The following is a 17315-nucleotide window of genomic DNA, read 5'->3' as shown; positions in this document are numbered from 1 at the left end:
GACATGCGATAGTTAGCGGTGACGTCTGTTTCAATGTGCGAAGTGTTATGAACAGCGTTAAGTTATGAACTTTTAACACTCGAACTAAAAAATGTGACTGCAGATCCGGTTTGGTCAGAGTACCCAGAGCTCCGGTCTGCATCAAGACTAAGAGGCTAACTGGGTTAAGTTTTATTTGCATGGTTAAAACCTTCCAATTATTAAAGCTTTGAGAGCTTTAGCACAAATCAAAGGAATACAAACAAAGAAACATTTTAAAGAGATTACCCATCACCACCTTGTGGGACCGTCTGATGTTCAACACACAACCAAATTAAGTGCAGTTCTTCGCAGTGTTAAAAAGGATCTGAAAAATTAAATAAAAATAAAAAAAGAAGTTTTACAGAGACAGGGATGCAGCAAATTCACCAGTCCCTTTCATTTTTAATCAAGCCAAAACCCCACAAACTTGATATCCACACTTCTTATCAAGGTGAGAAGAGAAGAAAGTCTGTCAGTGTCAAATCTTTGGCTTAGAAAGTATTAATCTATTTATTTTTCTTAAATTGGAGACACCAAGATTAAATGGATGACACTATTGACTTGTTCAGCTTCAAGCCAGCCAGAGAGCTGTCCAAATCCTCTCCAATTGAGCCGACTATGCTTGACTAGAAATCATGGTGCACGGTGGCCGATATCAGGAGCAGAGCAAGAAAGTCATGAAAAACAGTGATTCATGAGGAGAGACACGATGGATCTGGGGGAGGATAAGAAAACAATAATACCCCCGCCCCTGGATCTAATAATTGACCCTCCAAGTCCCTTGTTAGAGGGACAGCAATCAAACCCTGAATGGAAATGTGAAGGGCGAATTCTGCAAATCCACAGTCAGCCCTTACCCTGGGCACACCCACGAAAGCAATACAACAATGAAATCTGGAAACATGAGCCAGTCCTGCTGCTGATACATGTGCTCATAGTTTACAGTGTGAGGTAGCAGGCTTATCTGTATCCGTTCGACTAAGATATGCATAATGATAATTTTTCCTTGCACTCTGCATCCATAACACAAACAGGCATGGTATTTTCTACACGTGCTGCGGGGGGAGGAGCCAGAAACGCCGCTCATCGAGCAGTTAATGAATCCGTTATGAGAATTTGTGAGTATGTGGGAGAAGCACAACCTGCAGCAAAACATGTTTTAAAAATAATCTGGGGGCAAAGCTACTGAATGTTTCAGCATTTTCAGATTTAACTGTCCTTCCTGGCTCTAGAAGATCCTGTGGAGGGGCAACTTTGGACATGAGCAATATTAAGCAATGTGTAGTCGTGAGTTTAATTAATCTTTTATCTATCTTTGCAGCAGTCTGTAATTTCTGCGCATTTTTTAAATAGACAAAATCAAACAAGAACAAGTGATTAAAATGTTTTTAAGCTCAATCTTGATGACTTTGCTTTGTGGGATGATCAGTGTGCAGGAAAAACTCTGGTACTGTACATCCACCACCTCTTCTGAAGAATTCATAAAAAAGGATGTGTGTGTCACTTTTACCAAAACTGCATTTTAGGACAGAATATTTCTGCAGCCAGAATGAAATATGAGGGAGAGACGTCTCATCATCCAGATCAAAGTTTTCCATGTTTTATGCAGCCAGCGTTTGTGTTTTTTGGCCATTTAAAATATGAAACCTGTCTGGAAAATATGTCTCCCATTTCGTTTCTAGCCTTTTGGATTTTCCCCCACTTTTCTAAAAAGTATGTGTGCAAACTCTGTCAGAGCTGAACCAGATGAATGAATCTGAGTGAATGAATATTGGATCTCTTGACAGCCAGGCCATCTGTTCTGTAATTCAGCCACTTTCACACTTATGACTTGCATTCTCATCTTAACACCAACAGATTTTTTCCCTGAGCAAGCCTGCTGCATCATAACTGCAGCCTGAAACGACCGGCAACAGACAGCAGGACCTTCTACAGAACATGTGACCAAATGTGTGTTAAGTTAAAAACAGGTGGGTAGGTAACGCCTACCATGACGCTTCTTATAAAAAAAAACTGCAGCGTCACATTGAATAATCAGCCTGTAAACTGGAGATAAAGCCATCTTTCCACAGCAGACGTGTTCATACACATAAAATAAATGAGCATTAAATGAAAGAGCGCCTGGCTCCATGGTTCTGCAGTGCACCAAAATACTGACAGCAGGCAGGAAAGCTTGCTACAACTCTAAATACAAGGCTATTGTGCATAATGTTATAGCAAGAATATTAGTTCTAAATTTTAAAAACAATGCAACCTGAAATACTAAATACTTGCCTATACTTGAGCTACAGCAGTGGTCCCATCTGCTGCTTTACAGGCGTTTATAAGACTACATACATAAATGATGAATGGGGAGCTTCTGCAGACTCCGGTCTGTTTGTGTACATCAGGAAACAACTCGTGGATACAGTCAAGAAAAACGTATTGCCCTGAAAATATTTTTAACATATTTAGAGCATTAAACTTCCATAAGGAGACACATATTGGCAGATGTTTTGTTAGCAAGCAGGTTTTTAAAAAAAAAAAAAAAAAAGTATACCAGCCACCAATCTATTTAACTTTGTCCATCAGTAGAAATTTAAATTCTGTGATTCAGTGATGATCGTCCGTTTTATTTTAACCATTTTTCATGTTAAAGTTCAAACATTCATTGTGCCTGCTGAGACCTGCTGATATGGGAACTGTAAAGCTTATGAGGAGGCTGCCTGAGGTTACAACGGAAACAGTAAGACACATTTTAACCACATTTCTCAATACGGTGCCAACCTGTGCCGGAGCTTTTTATATCACGTTCAGTGACCGAAGATAACTTGGTGTCAAAGCCTTTATATAAGCCAACAGCCTGGGGTGCAGACGAGGCAGTGCCAATGAGAGCAAGTGTGTAGGAGGGCAGGATTAAGACAGATGTATGAAGCATCATTATGGATAAAGATGCTAGAAATCTCTGGTTTTGTGGGTATTGTGACCACGCTGGCAGAACAGAAACACCACTTGGGACACAGATGCACTGCTAATAAAACATCTGGGCATGGCAGACACTAAGGTTTCCAAAGTAGAAGAGCAAATAGACAGTATGCATGTCAGACGGGGCAGGCTGACACACGTCAAGCGGGCATGTTGCCTTTAATGGAAGAAGCTGCTTGTGCAGAGTTCATCATTGTCGGACAGTTAGCTGCTGATACAAGGAGCGCTGGCACCACGGTGACATTTTTATATCATGGAAAGGCACAATTAAATTATAGGATTTGAAGGAAAACGTCAGTGCGTTCTGCTTACTTTGTTTACTTCACTGTCCGCTACTCGTTTTGCATTAAGAAAGAAAACTGGGCACTTTGCATGGCACTGCTTGCTGTACCATGCAAACTACACCAATACTCATGCAAAATATTATCAGGATGTCCTAAAAACTCCCTGAAAAGCCTTCAGTTAATCCAAAATGCTGCAGCAAGAGTAGCGACAGGGACTAGAAAGAGAGAGCATACTTCTCCTATATTGGCTTCCATTCATTGGCTCCCTGTTAAATCCAGAATTTAAAATCCTGCTCCTCACATACAAGGTCTTAAATAATCAGGCCCCATCTTATCTTAATGACCTTATAGTACCATATCACCCCATTAGAGCACTTCGCTCTCGCACTGCAGGCTTGTTGTTTCTAGAGTATTTAAAAGTAGAATGGGAAACCAAGCCTTCTGTTTTCAAGCCGTTCTTCTGTGGAACCAGCTTCCAGTTTGGATTCAGGAGACAGACACTAGCTCTACTTTTAAGATTAGGCTTCAAACTTTCCTTTTTGCTACAGCATAGTTAGGGTTGGATCAGGTGAGCCTGAATCTTCCCTTAGTTATGCTGCAATAGGTGTAGGCTGCTGGGGGATTCCAAATTCATTGAGTGATTCTTCTTCAGTCACCTCTCACTCACAATGGGTTAGTAGACCTCTCTGCAGTGAATCATACTTTTTATTCATCTCTGTCTCTCTTCCACAGCATGTCTTTTATCCTGTCTTCCTTCTCTCACCTCATCCAGTTGCAGCAGATGGCTGCCCCTCCCTGAGCCTGGTTCTACCAGAGGTTTCTTCCTGTTAAAAAGGAGTTTTTCCTTCCCACTGTCGCCAAGTGCTTGCTCATAATGGGTGACCTGATTGTTGGGGTCTCTGTGTTACTGTAGAGTCTTTACCTTACAACATAAAGCACCTTGAGGCGACTGTTGTTGTGATTTGGTGCTGTGTAAATAAAACTGAATTGAACTATTAAGTAGTTCAATCTGACCATTTTTCAGTTTGGACAAATAAATCTAACAATCTAATAAAATAAAATCAGAAAAGCCTCAACTCTGGTTAAAATAAATACAATTAATTTTTAAAATTTCAAATAAACAAAATTAGATGTGATCACTTTAATAAGTGCACTTTAAACTTTAACTCAGTTACAGTTTGTACTAGAGACAAAATTCAAAAGAGATTTGGAAAGTGGAGATGATCAATGTTAACAGGACATTCGGGGTCCTGTATGATACTTAGATGATAAAACTATCAAACATCATTCGTCAGAATTCCCACTGTGGACAAACACATGACTGACAAAGAGTACACATGAAACACAAGCCTTCCTTTATCTTGCTTTCATAATATGTCTGAATATAGGTATGAAGACAGAGGCAGAGGACATGACGCTGCAGGAGGTTTCTTTTTCTCCCCTACTAATCAGTTTTGTCAGATCACGTTATTTGGAAGGAGAAGCAATAGAAAACAAATTTACGTGACTAACATCACGACAGGGCCAAACGGCTGCCTCAAGTTCTGTGGCAACAGTGCTTTAAGGTCGAGCAGCGCTTACACAGCACATGACACAATGGCAAGGAGTGCATCATTACATTTAACATCTTTTTAACATCTCACATTCACACACAGTGTCATGCTTACAAAGAAACAGCAAACTTGTTGGGTGCGTCACCATTGAAATTATCTTGAAAATCTGAATTGCGTTATACAATCACCTGCCATTCTGTTAAGTACACCTCACCGTCTTCAGAACGAGGTCCTCTGCCATCGATAAAGCATTTATCACCCAGAGAACTGCCTATTACTGAACCTCTCCATGCCTAAATGAATCAAATTGCTGCCACGTGGCTGATACCCACATTAACAAGCAGATGGATAGGTGTACCTAACAAAATGACTGATAAATGTGTAATAAAGACATCTTTGGAAACTGAAAGTGGCAAATACCTGCGATAATTCAACAAGGTCAACTGTAAAAAACTGAGGTGATGATGTAGGTATAGTAGTGTGTTTACGGAGCAGAATACATTCTTACCCCTTGGTTTCCATTAAATCTTATCAATGGCGATGATGACAGGACCTGTGAAAAGAAACAAAAAGATTAATTAACGTCAGCCAAGTTACCACAAACACCTTTTGTTTTTTAATTAACTGCTCATGTATGGATATTAAAACTGTGAGGGCAAAAATGTGATTTTGAAACCGTCAGCAGTAGATTAAATGGTAACAATGGTAATAAACGGTGACAAAGTAAAGCCATCATCATTTCCGTCCTTTGTCTTTAGAAAAGATACCAGACACTTAGATTTCACCCGGGTCAGGTACAGGAGCTAGCTGTTTATTCCAGTGTAAATGAACTGTGATAGATGGGGAAGACTGTGAAAAATCCGCCCAGCATTGGAGAAGCAGAAGCAGTCACGGGTGTAAATGAGGAAGAACAAGAACAGTAAAAAAAAAAGCTGCCTGCAATCATGTGGTCACCTTATGGCTCAAGTAAACAATACAGAAGAGAACTTTTAAAAAGGCACGCTATGTGCCGCAGACCACAAACACGTATGGATTAGTTTTTATGCTGAAGAGTTGATGGTCACATCAATGGTACTGAAAGCAGTAACGCACGAACACCAGATATAAACCAGAACAGACCATTTCACACTTTCTAACAAAAAAGACGTGAGCGAGACAACCCATTTAATATCACAAAATTAAAGTGACAAAATTGTGACCTCCCACAAGCAGCAATAATTTTGTAAACACGGGAAAAGCAGCACAGAACAGAGTTTCCAGAATTCTTTCAAGGGAAACTGCATTTCCTCACGAGTCCATTTCTTATAAATTTTAATTCTTTCAGTTTAACGATTCTCAAAAAAGTGGAAAAAAAACATTCCCGGTCTTGGGGGATTTAAAAAAAAATAAAAAAATAAAAAATTGTGCATTCTTAAAACAAATCTGGTGCTGACGCTAAGACAAAGCAGGGAGCGGCACAGAAAGCCAAACTTAATCAATCAGCAGTTTGCTTCAACCTAAACTGAACCTTTGACAGTGCCGGTAGCTCCAGATGAAGACTTTTTGGGGCGTCAGCCTCACAATTACAGGTACTGTGGGTACTGTAAGTACCGTTAAACATTTAAACAGCACTTTGGCTTTTCTGATGCTGCTTTAGTGGATTAAATGTGATCAAGTGAGAGTACTAAAAAGTTCAAGAGAGGGTAAGCCTATTAAAGACACAACATGCTTTGTATTCTTGCCTGATCCTGACCCAGAGATCTAGCACTTGCATATAAAGATAACTGAGTTGCTATTCTGTGTGGTTTCACTTAAATTTCATTTTATTTTTTAATTTCAGGCCTTAATAGTATGGACCACATTTCTAGCATAACGGCCGGTGCAGAACGACTGCACGTCTCTACCCATTATAAGCCTACTGGGAGGAACTCTTGAAGCTTTCTGAACTGAGTGGTTTCTGGCATATTTCTTATGGACAAAGTTGATTGGCTATGCCTCAGACGCTAGTGAGGATGGTCTCTGCCTATCCAACTACCTTTGGAAAAGCCCACAAACTATTCTGATGGTCATCAAACCACATTTTGATATATACCATGGTGACGAACTCATCATGAAGGGTACTGAAAGAGTTCAAATACAAAAGAAACCGGTCTGTATAAAATTGTGGGAAATTTTTCAGGCCTTAATAGTATGTAAAACTTGAGTATAAAAACAGAAAGCAGTCTCATTACAAAGAGAGACATTTCTCTGAAAAATGAAGTGAGCAAAACAAACTAAACTCATTTAAGATCTTAATAGAAGTTCTTCAAATAGTCTTCTTCTTCTAAGGCCTTGACAAAAGTGATGTGAAAGTGGAGACTCAGCAGGCATTCAGAGGCTCCAGAAGAGCAAAAACAAGCAAATGGGCAAAACAGTAAGTTTACCAATTATGCAGAAAATGTTTCATTTGTCATTATAAACCTTTTACACACTCCAATGATTTTATGGTGTTTATGTGTTTATGGTGTCACTAGTTTAAAGGTCTTCTTTTAATACTGTAAAATGTTCATTTTGTGGATTTTTTGGTCCTATTTAGAGCTAAACAGCAGACAGATACGTTTTAGCGCATGGTTAACTCTTCTTTGACAAGCCTCTACAGCGAGACCACACAGCTCCATCCTTTACACCTCAGATCTGGTTTTAAACTACGACGATTGCAAAATAATCAGCTCGACATTTGAAAATCACCAGTGTGACGTTACTTCAGCTACGAAGATCCTTTATGTGCTACCTGGCTTATATGCCTTTAATGTTAGGCTTGTGACACGCCCATGCATACTCTGACATGTGCCTGAAAAGGTTTACATTACTCCTGCAACGCTCGCTGTCCAATCACAGCACACACACCTGTGCAACGTCCTTAATTCCTTCCAAGAAATGCTGGACCTTTGGAGCAGGTTTAGACAAATGCTACAACCATTAAATTAGTTAATGCACCTTATTAGCTTAACTGTTTTTACACATAAAAATTGGTTGAAAGAACTATTTAAAAATTAATTAATTAATTAATTAAAGGGCATAATCAACTGCAACATTAAACTGTACTGAACCATCCTGAATGACTTAATCGTTCAAATAAAGCCGGGACTTTCGCCATTCATTTCTGTAATCCACTGTAATCCAGATGTCAAACACTATACTCAACTCCCAAGCAACATTTCAACAGCATAAAGGTCCGCCTCCTCTGAGGAAAAAAAAGAAAAGAAAAAAAGCTGCAGTTCAATGGAAACAATTGTGAATTCTGGCAAAGGAATTTTCTCCATTTTATGAAGGAAATCTAGACAAGTTGTGTAAATCCTGCCCAAACCCTTCTGCCAGAACTTTGGAGGCTTCAGCTGGTTTTGCTAACTCTCCTGGTGTGTGCGTTTCTAGCTTGTTTTCACACACACACACACACACGCACGCACGCACGCACGCACGCACGCAGGGATAACACCATCCCTGCTAAAACGATCATCGAGTCTGCTGTAATGCTGATTTATAATTATTGCTTAATAGCTCAGCTGGGAGTGCTGGACTCAAAGAAACTGTTCTGATGATCCAAAATAGAAGTGTGTTAAATACCTTTTGCCACACCCTTTAATTTCCCTTCCCTCAACCGCAGCCTGTAAGATTCAATGGCGTCTGAAAAACAGCCTGGGCACACATTAAGTTGTGATGTGTGGCACCTTCCTGACAGACAGCCATCTGCCATGTTCAGTTCTGCCAAAGAGTTCTTCCTGTTAAAAGGGAGTTTTTCCTTCCCACTGTTGCCAAGTGCTTGCTCATAATGGGTCACCTGATTGTTGGGGTCTCTGCATAACTGTAGGGTCTTTACCTTACAACATAAAGAGCCTTGAGGTGACTGTTGTTGTGATTTGATGCTATTTAACTGAACTGTACTGAATGCGGAAAAAGAATGCAGTCTTTCCAGAACTGGTTTCTGGTAACAGCTTTAAAAGCCTAGCTTAACCTCGCTGTGTGTTCACTGTTTACTAGTTAAACATAATGCACTGTAAAAAAAAAAAGAAAAAAAAAGAAAAGAAAGACTGCTACTTGAAGCAGCAGTGTCTCAGAGACTCTAGTTCTATTATTTGAAGTTGAAGACTTTGTTGCGGAACAAAGGGAATGAAGCGAAGTAATCCTGGCAAAGCAACTCTGCTTATACTGTACTAAACTCATAATATTAGAAACCAAAAGAAAGGAAGAAGAGAGGGGGAAAAAAAGAAAATAAAAAAGCACAGCCTATCCGGGGACACCACACCTTTCATGGAGCCAGGCTCCCCGGTCTCCCCCCTGCAATGTTTAACACAGCACCAGTTTTAGCACCCTATGCCCTCCCCCTCCCAGCAATGCTAACATACTGCTACCCTCAGCCTGTTCGTTTGAATGGGCTGCTGACATGTCACTATTCTCTGGGACCTGAGCCCAGAACGTTCCACAGAGCTAACCTTGGGGACACAGTACAGCTCCTGGCCTCAGACTGAGCATGCGGATGTCCCCACACAGTGCCTACTAGCAAGAAAATGAGGACCAGCAGGGACTTGGTGCCAAAGAGCTAATGAAGAAACTAAAAATCTAAAAATCTGTCAAAATGAAAGCTTAACTTCTGAGTGCTTATTTTCCCCCTATAGTATTAAAAAAAAGCAAATGATGATTTAAAACTTGATTTTCAAAAAGAATGTAGAACGAGTCCTTTTCAACTGTAACGTACGATTGATGGCCAGCTTTGAAGCAACATCCACATCCACAACACAAACACAATACATCGCTAACGGAGTGCTACTTCACATTACCGCCGCTTCTGTTTTGGACGTGCAGAGAAGCAGGACACAGACTAACTTTTGCCTGTCTTCACACCTCATCAGTCACTGCAGAAAGTGTTCAAATCTAACCACATGTGCTCATTTCTAAAGAAAGAGGAGGGGGAGGAGGTCAAACGCTTTTTATGTTATAACCTCAACTGGGGCACACCTGATTTTAGTACAGCTCCGTTTTGCACTGCATCAGAGTATTACTCAGTCAGAATGGAGTCTCTCATACATTATGCAATGTTTACATCCAACAGTTAGGGAGTATCAGACACTATATGAAAAACAATTCATGAAAAACATCTTTTCAAATCTGATTTCCAAACATTAGATCAAGTAATTGGAAATTAAGAGTTGGGGTAAAGAAGGCTTAGCTCCTTTTATTGACGCCACAGCTTTTGACTGCATTAGACATCCTCAGAAGTTATCCAATTTGTCAATGATCAGTTCAGATATTTATTCAGTGAGAAGTCCTCAGCATGCTTATAATTTGCAATTGTCCTCCTTAAAAGGAAAAACAACAGTAAACCCTGACCTGAGCTTTTAAGATCTTGTTAGTGAGATTTTGGTATTTCCTAATCAAACCTTGCTCAGAGTTACCAAACATTTCATTAAACACATCATTAGCCTGCTTGGCCACAATCTTTTTAAAAGCTTAATAACAAAAATCTAAAGGGGTTCCTGACTATTAATGTGACAGGGTCAAAAACTAGATGGCACACAGGAAATTACCACTCAGATTAACGCAGAAACTATGTGAATTTGATTAGTTACACAAGTGCAACTCTCCAACAATGCAGACTGCAGGGGAAGTAAAGGCATGTCTTTGTTTGGTTGTGAATGTGCACAGGAATAGCCAGGACTAAATCCCCATGGGTAGGACTGCAGTCAGGTGTTTAGTTGCATCACTGTCACACTTTTAAGGTGCTCCACCTGTCTAGGATTTCAGAGGTGGAAAGAGCACTATGTGCCATGTACTCTGCAGGGGTAAACTGGTACTGGGTGTTCCTAGTCATAATACGAAGTGTGCGTGCATTTCTGCAGTGCTTCTTTTGTGTGTCTAAACCCTGAAAATAGACGTGGCAGCACAATAGCACACACGTATAATTGGGCTAACTCTGTGTTCCATTTACTGTAAGATCTTCACCTCTAGAAGGAAACCCTTTGAAGGGTTTTCCATCTTTTGATTCAGAGCTTCTTTTGATCGCGTGCTTGAATTGAAGCATTACTTTAGCCCTGCAACAAAGAAATGGTGCACACATAATCTGCACATGGCATCTGACAGGTTTTTTTTTGTTTTTGTTTTTTTAAACATACGCTTATGGCACAACAATTTAAAAACAAAACAAAACACAAGACTACGCCTTGTGTCACCCTAAGCTTTTATTCTCTGTTTAATTACTACATGCATGTAAAACTTGAGTATAAAAACAGAAAGCAGTCTCATTACAAAGAGAGACATTTCTCTGAAAACTGAAGTGAGCAAAACAAACTAAACTCATTTAAGATCTTAATAGAAGTTCTTCAAATAGTCTTCTTCTTCTAAGGCCTTGACAAAAGTGATGTGAAAGTGGAGACTCAGCAGGCATTCAGAGGCTCCAGAAGAGCAAAAACAAGCAAATGGGCAAAACAGTAAGTTTACCAATTATGCAGAAAATGTTTCATTTGTCATTATAAACCTTTTACACACTTAAGACCATTAAGCTGGGCTGAATTCCCTGGACTGATAACTAAGATTTTATTTTTTAAATAAACAGGATCATTAGTAGTAGCTGGACTTTTTAATTAGTGCAACAATATGAACACTCAGGCTGTGCTGAAGACTGGTTGCCGCATCTCACACCATGTTGATACAGCCAGCAACAAACCACATGTTAGATTTTTTTAAATACTGAGATTACTAGTGTAGCAATAAGAGAGCTTCCTGCAGTAAGTTAATGAAATCTTATGATAAGTGTTGCAAATTGAACACTATGAAATATGGAACCAACGGTGATTATAGTACCAGTGTGCAGGGAGTTCAGAGAACAGGTCTACAAAAATTAAAATGGTAAAAACGTGGTAATTCTCACGTTTAAGGTCATCGCCTCTGGCATTTCCTGACAGTTTTCCAGCCTGGGTGATATTTTTAGATCCCTGGAAATCCCTTTATGACCACTTGGGCTGTGACCTCTATTTCACCACGAACTTCAACTTCTCTTTCACACTGACCTGAATTTGTACAATGGATCATTACTGGTGATGAGAGGCGGGCTTCCAGCTTTGTTTGAGAAGTTTTACAATTTCCAAGCAGGAATCCAGGGATTAATGCAGATGCGCAGTTTTGAGGGGATCTCATAGAACTCCAAACAGACAGCTATACAAATCACCATGGTTCCGCAATACTTCACTTAGAAAATGCACAGCTGTACACTCACTGGACACTTTATTTGGTATACCTTGCAAATACTAGCTTGTACCGTGTTTTACGTTGAGACAGGCCTTTGTGGCAGAGATTCAACAATACTCAGACCAGCCCATCTGGCACCAGCAACCATGTTCACAGTCACTTAAATCACATTTCCACCCATTTGGATCCAATCAATTAATCCTTTATTTGTCAAAATTGCCCGTACACGTTGCGTGTTACGCGTAGGACTCGGGTAGTATTATGCGTAACGCGTAGTACACCCAGTTTGAACTTCAGCACACTATCTTGACCACATCTGTGTGCAGTACATTCAATACATGTTTTTAATAATGCTGCATCATTGGTGAAGAGTAAAAACAGCTGGACAACCCTCCGTACAGCTTTGTGACAACTTAACCACTGCCATGCAAACCACATTTGCACTGTTCTTCGTTTCCTGGCTTTTAAAAGTAATCTGTCCGTGATCTTACAGTAATATATTGAGTTTGGGAAGTAGCAATGATGGTGGGAGGTAGCTCAGAGCTACTTATTTAAATTTAAAAAAAAAAAAAAAAAAAGTGTAAGAAATGAATGTACCTCATTTGTGCAACCGACCTGTGAACTGTGCAGTAGGGGTGCAACGATACACAAAATTCACGGTTCGGTTCAATATTTTGGTGTCACGGTTCGATATTTTTTCGATACAAAAAAAATGTTCATGCCTTTTTAATTTGTCATTTATTAAAATTATAAATATATATTTTAAATCAAAAGTACAGTTTCTAAATTTAATGTTGCTGAAACAACAAAATAACAAAAATTAAAAAAAAAAAAATCTATCTGACCGAGAAATCACTCATCTTTAGAAAAGAGAGTTTATTACAGAGAAATGTCTCTTTCCAAAATAAAAGCTATACTATACGCTTCTTCTGGGCTATATTCTCAGCAGCATCTTAAACATATCAGGTCCCCATAAGGAGAATCATGTGCTTGTTGTTTTTGTCTGCTTCCACTTGTCTTTGCACTAGGATGATGTCAGTGTAAATGTGCAGTCATATTCGTTGTGTTCCCACTAGTGCTGTCAGCGTTAATCTCGTTAAAATGACATTAACGCCATAACGTGGCAAATCTCCTTTAACGAGTTACCGCGGATCGCCCCGTGCGTGGGGCTGGACGGCGTCAACATGTTAACAAGCTAACTGCGCTAACGCACTAGTTCCCACCAATTGAGCATTGTGTGGCACATCCGACATACTGTTTTACTTTTGTCCATGACGTGCTTACCATCAGGGTCATGCTTCACATGAAAACCAAGATAGTTCCAAACGCCAGATCTGAATGAGGGTGGGGGAGGTTCAGTTTCGGGTAGCGTTGAGGCAGCTTAGCTTCTGTCTTGCTAGCTTGCGCTCCGCTCAGTGGATCTGCACTCAACAGTGCAGCCTAGGCGGAGTAGTCGAACGCAGATCCACTGAGCGCTCAACACAGACAGCATCGTCAGAAGAAAAGTTGATAAAATAAATGAAAAAAATTTGTATTGTTCAATACATATGCGCACCGAACCGAAAGCACTGTATCGAACGGTTCAATATCGATACGAGTATTGTTGCACCCCTACTGTGAAGCCTGTTAATTTTAATCTGTGTGAACTGATCTTTGAGCTAGCACATGCAAAGTGTAATCACTGTCCAGTGTATGTAGTTGAGCTACATTGACACCCTACAGATGGAAAAATTCAGTTTTCTTACTCCAACAGCATCGGAGGTCCAACACGAGAATAATTATTGTGTGTGTTCCAACCTGCTTTCTGAGGTAGAAACACACACAAGGATAGACGTGAACATAAAAGAGGAATCTCCTTTCAAACTCAGTCTTTTCAAATGTGGAAAAGCCTGCATTGAATTGGCAGATATTTCTTCAAGGTCCAGCCTAATTCAGGTTTTCTGAATTGATGAAGCAGTCTTTCATGTATTACGTCTGGGCATTTATTCTTTATCGCTACAACCCACTGAGCGAAGTAACACCTTTAAAAACGAAGGTTATGTGTGAATAAAACTCAAATGTGCATATAATTTGTTCTGGCGCCACAGTCACACTACTCATTTGTGCCTATTTTAAGCATTTATGATGCTCCACGTATGATTAAAATTTATAAGACCAAACCATGACCCATGCACTGACTGAGCTCTTGGAAAGGACATACCAGGTCATGGAGACATTGTCACTTGTGGTAACCTTGCCACAGGGCACAGGAACACCATGACATTTAGAGTCGTATTTGGCCTTAGTGGTTATGGTCATCTCTTGCAGTGTCCCATGCTCTGCTGAAACTGAGGAGTAAGCATTCCTTAAATAACCGTAGCGCTGGCATTAGCCAACTGGATTCATGCAACAAAATCCCCACCCAGGTTCTGTTACCTCCCCTACCATTCCCATAAGGTCTGAGACGGGGTTAGGTGGCCAAGCCCCCAGCTTACTTACAACTTCCTTAGATACAAGTGCTTTAATTCAGAATTCGTCACCGTTAAAACTTATGCTCACAGATGAAAAACAACAGAAAGGGTGTCAATTTTTCACCCATGATGGAGAAACTCAAAAGTTCTTTATCTAGAGAAGAAATTTAAGCTCTGGACAACAATTTGAGCAATTCAACAACTTTCTATCCTGACAATTCCGAAGGCAAAACATGCTTTCGGTTACACGTATCAGACAAATGCCACTTTAGGTTATGAAGAAGTAGACTTAACGGAGCGCACTCACATCTCATACAACTCTTTATAAAGTTCAGGACTTCAAGCGAATAAAATGTGGAATATACTGCACATAAATCCAGACCATAGATCATCACGGGACTGATGCCAGCACTGATGTTTGTCCTCATGAATACAAAATTCATTCTTTTCCTCTCACTACAACACAAATAACTTGTCAATGCCACTGGGACTAGCTACCCCTCACCAGTATTCCTGGTTTAAGTTATTATCATGCCAAATGTTTGTAAAATCTATCATTACCGAACGAAGCTTGGTTCCCTGTGCAGATACTGTGTGAAAGTCTTCAAGTCATTACACCTCATGACAGTGGTGTAAAAGTGAATTAGAAGTGAGTTTGTCGTTAAGACGAAGGTCAATTGGGCATTTCTATTGTCAAAACAGAGGTGTGAGTTGGGTCTGTGTGCATGAGAGAGCACGCACCTGTATGGGGGCTTTTGGATAAAAGGCTGTCTCTTTGATGGATGGACATGTTAAGTTTTAGATCTTTTGAGATAGGAAAAAAACCTAAAACCCCCAAGTACTATTTCAGCACACTAGTGAAGCTGTTTTTTCCTAGTACTGTGCTATAAAAGTCATGCAGACATAATTCAAAACTTATCTGTACTCTCCATAACCTTCAGCTCAGTGATGCCGGGTAGCCTTACTCATTTCCTTGCTTATGTCACAGCTAGTAGGAAGAAAAAAAAAGAAAAAAAAAAAGCGAGTGAGTCTCTGCTGGCAGTCCCGTAGCAGAAGCTCCAGTTCACCATGTCCTCAGACGTACCAAGAAAAAACCCCAGCTGACAGTCACGTCTCATTCAGCCAGCAGTGCAACAAGACATGCTTTATTAGACTAATACAGCATCTAAATGAACTGAATCAGCTTTCCGTCTGGTCCCGTGTTTTGTATTTTGTTAGCTTACAGAGGAATGTGATCAATAAGCCTTTAAAAATTTCTTGCTCTCCCACAAAGCAAAGCGTGTAGTGACTTCACTATGACACAATTAAGAGTTCACCTCTCTTCCTCTACCAGCTCACCCCAGCAGTTGGGTGCCAGCCAATGTTAGAACAATCAGGAACTCTAAGGGGGGGAAAAAGCAACACTGAAGGCAATTTAGGCTCAGGTTTGAGGCAGTGGCATGAGTGATAGGGATGTTTCTGAGAAACAACAGCAGAGATGGACCATACGGACCAAAGGGAGCGTAAACTGCACATAGCTTCAGTCTCAGATGATCCTGTTGATTTCTTTTTATTCAAATGAAGGCAGAGTTCTTATATTTATGACCTAATGAAAACGGATAACAGCCAACCACAGGCAAATAAGAATCCCCAAACTGACGTCAGTCCAACAACTCTCACCACAATTTATGGCATGTGAATGTAGGAAGACGGGGTCTTCAGTTGAGAAGAGCACCGCTCCTGAGCCCCAGTGTTAGCCTTTGTTTGGATTTCATTCCAGTGCTTTTAAATATGTAAAGCTCTCATTTGTGTAATTAACACAGCAGACACCAACATTACTAACATTATAAGACTGATTATCTTCTTTAGAGGACACACGTGCACACCTATGCAGGACTGCTCTGTGTCACATGGGTGGTTTAATAATCTCTCATCATCTGTCCAATGAACCTGTTGAAGTCATAAAAACAGTGCTTAACTGCCTCTGCAGTCTTGTGCTTATTGGCATATAGCAATCCCAAAACTAAGCAAGAGCTCAGAACCTGCCGACCTCAGAGATGCCGCTCAACACAAAAAGTTTGAATGCGAATCGTGAACCGTTGAGCCCGCCAAGAGCCAACATCCCCACAATGAGGCAGCAAAGTTTCTATCACCTTACTACTCCAAAACCACTCACTTCTCTATATCGTCCACACATCTGATTAGTCAGTAGCACAGTCATTCACACTGTGAGTAAGGGTTAAGTCAAATAACAGGGAAAGAGGTCAGGATAATCTCACAATGAGCTATACGAGTTTAGCAACACGTCTGCACGTCAGTTCAAGGAGCACTTTCAGGAGAGCATCTTCTGGATTGTGAAACACGTTTTCAATTCCTCTGACATCCATGTTATCAAAGGAAACTTCCAGCTGACCAATTTCCTGTGTACTCTGAGTCGTTTAATGCAAATTTGAGCCTTTGCAGATTGGATGAGCACTGGGCAGCAGTTTATCCTCAAAGCTCTGCCAGTTCAGTGTTTGGAGCCCATTTCGGGAGGTAGCAACGACCAGCTGCCTCCTAAGGGAATTTCTAGTCCCACAGTTAAGACAGTGTTACCAAATCAGTAAGCAATGGCACTCTGTGACCTCCCACAGCTCATAGAAAACTGCCATAATGTTCATCTGAACGTACTAGAAGGGCAGCGGTTCTCCCCACTCGTGGGTTATAGAGTCATGTTATTGGGAAAAATACATGTGGAAAATTTAGCTTGGTTGTCAAACAGAAGAGTTTGACATCCACCGTGGAACAGGCACAGGACACAGACGGAGCTGTGAGGAGAGCATTTTCTTAGATTAATGGTTTAATTTACTCTGACCGATAAAAAGTTA

At 40.4% G+C, this 17315-nt stretch overlaps 1 protein-coding gene across 1 annotated transcript in view; it reads right to left on the bottom strand.

The window, feature by feature from the left end:
* ell (elongation factor RNA polymerase II) overlaps positions 1-17315 on the bottom strand; it is a 33999-nt gene that overhangs the window by 14669 nt on the left and 2015 nt on the right. The window contains exon 2 of the mRNA XM_005727083.1: positions 5331-5375. Coding sequence (XP_005727140.1) covers positions 5331-5375 — 45 coding nt within the window. The remainder of the gene's footprint in view (positions 1-5330; positions 5376-17315) is intronic.

The sequence above is a fragment of the Pundamilia nyererei genome, unplaced genomic scaffold (assembly GCF_000239375.1).
Source record: "Pundamilia nyererei isolate P.nyererei 1_Seehausen unplaced genomic scaffold, PunNye1.0 scaffold00023, whole genome shotgun sequence".
NCBI classification, from domain to species: Eukaryota; Metazoa; Chordata; class Actinopteri; order Cichliformes; family Cichlidae; genus Pundamilia; species Pundamilia nyererei.
This window is presented reverse-complemented; position numbering and strand designations above follow the sequence as displayed.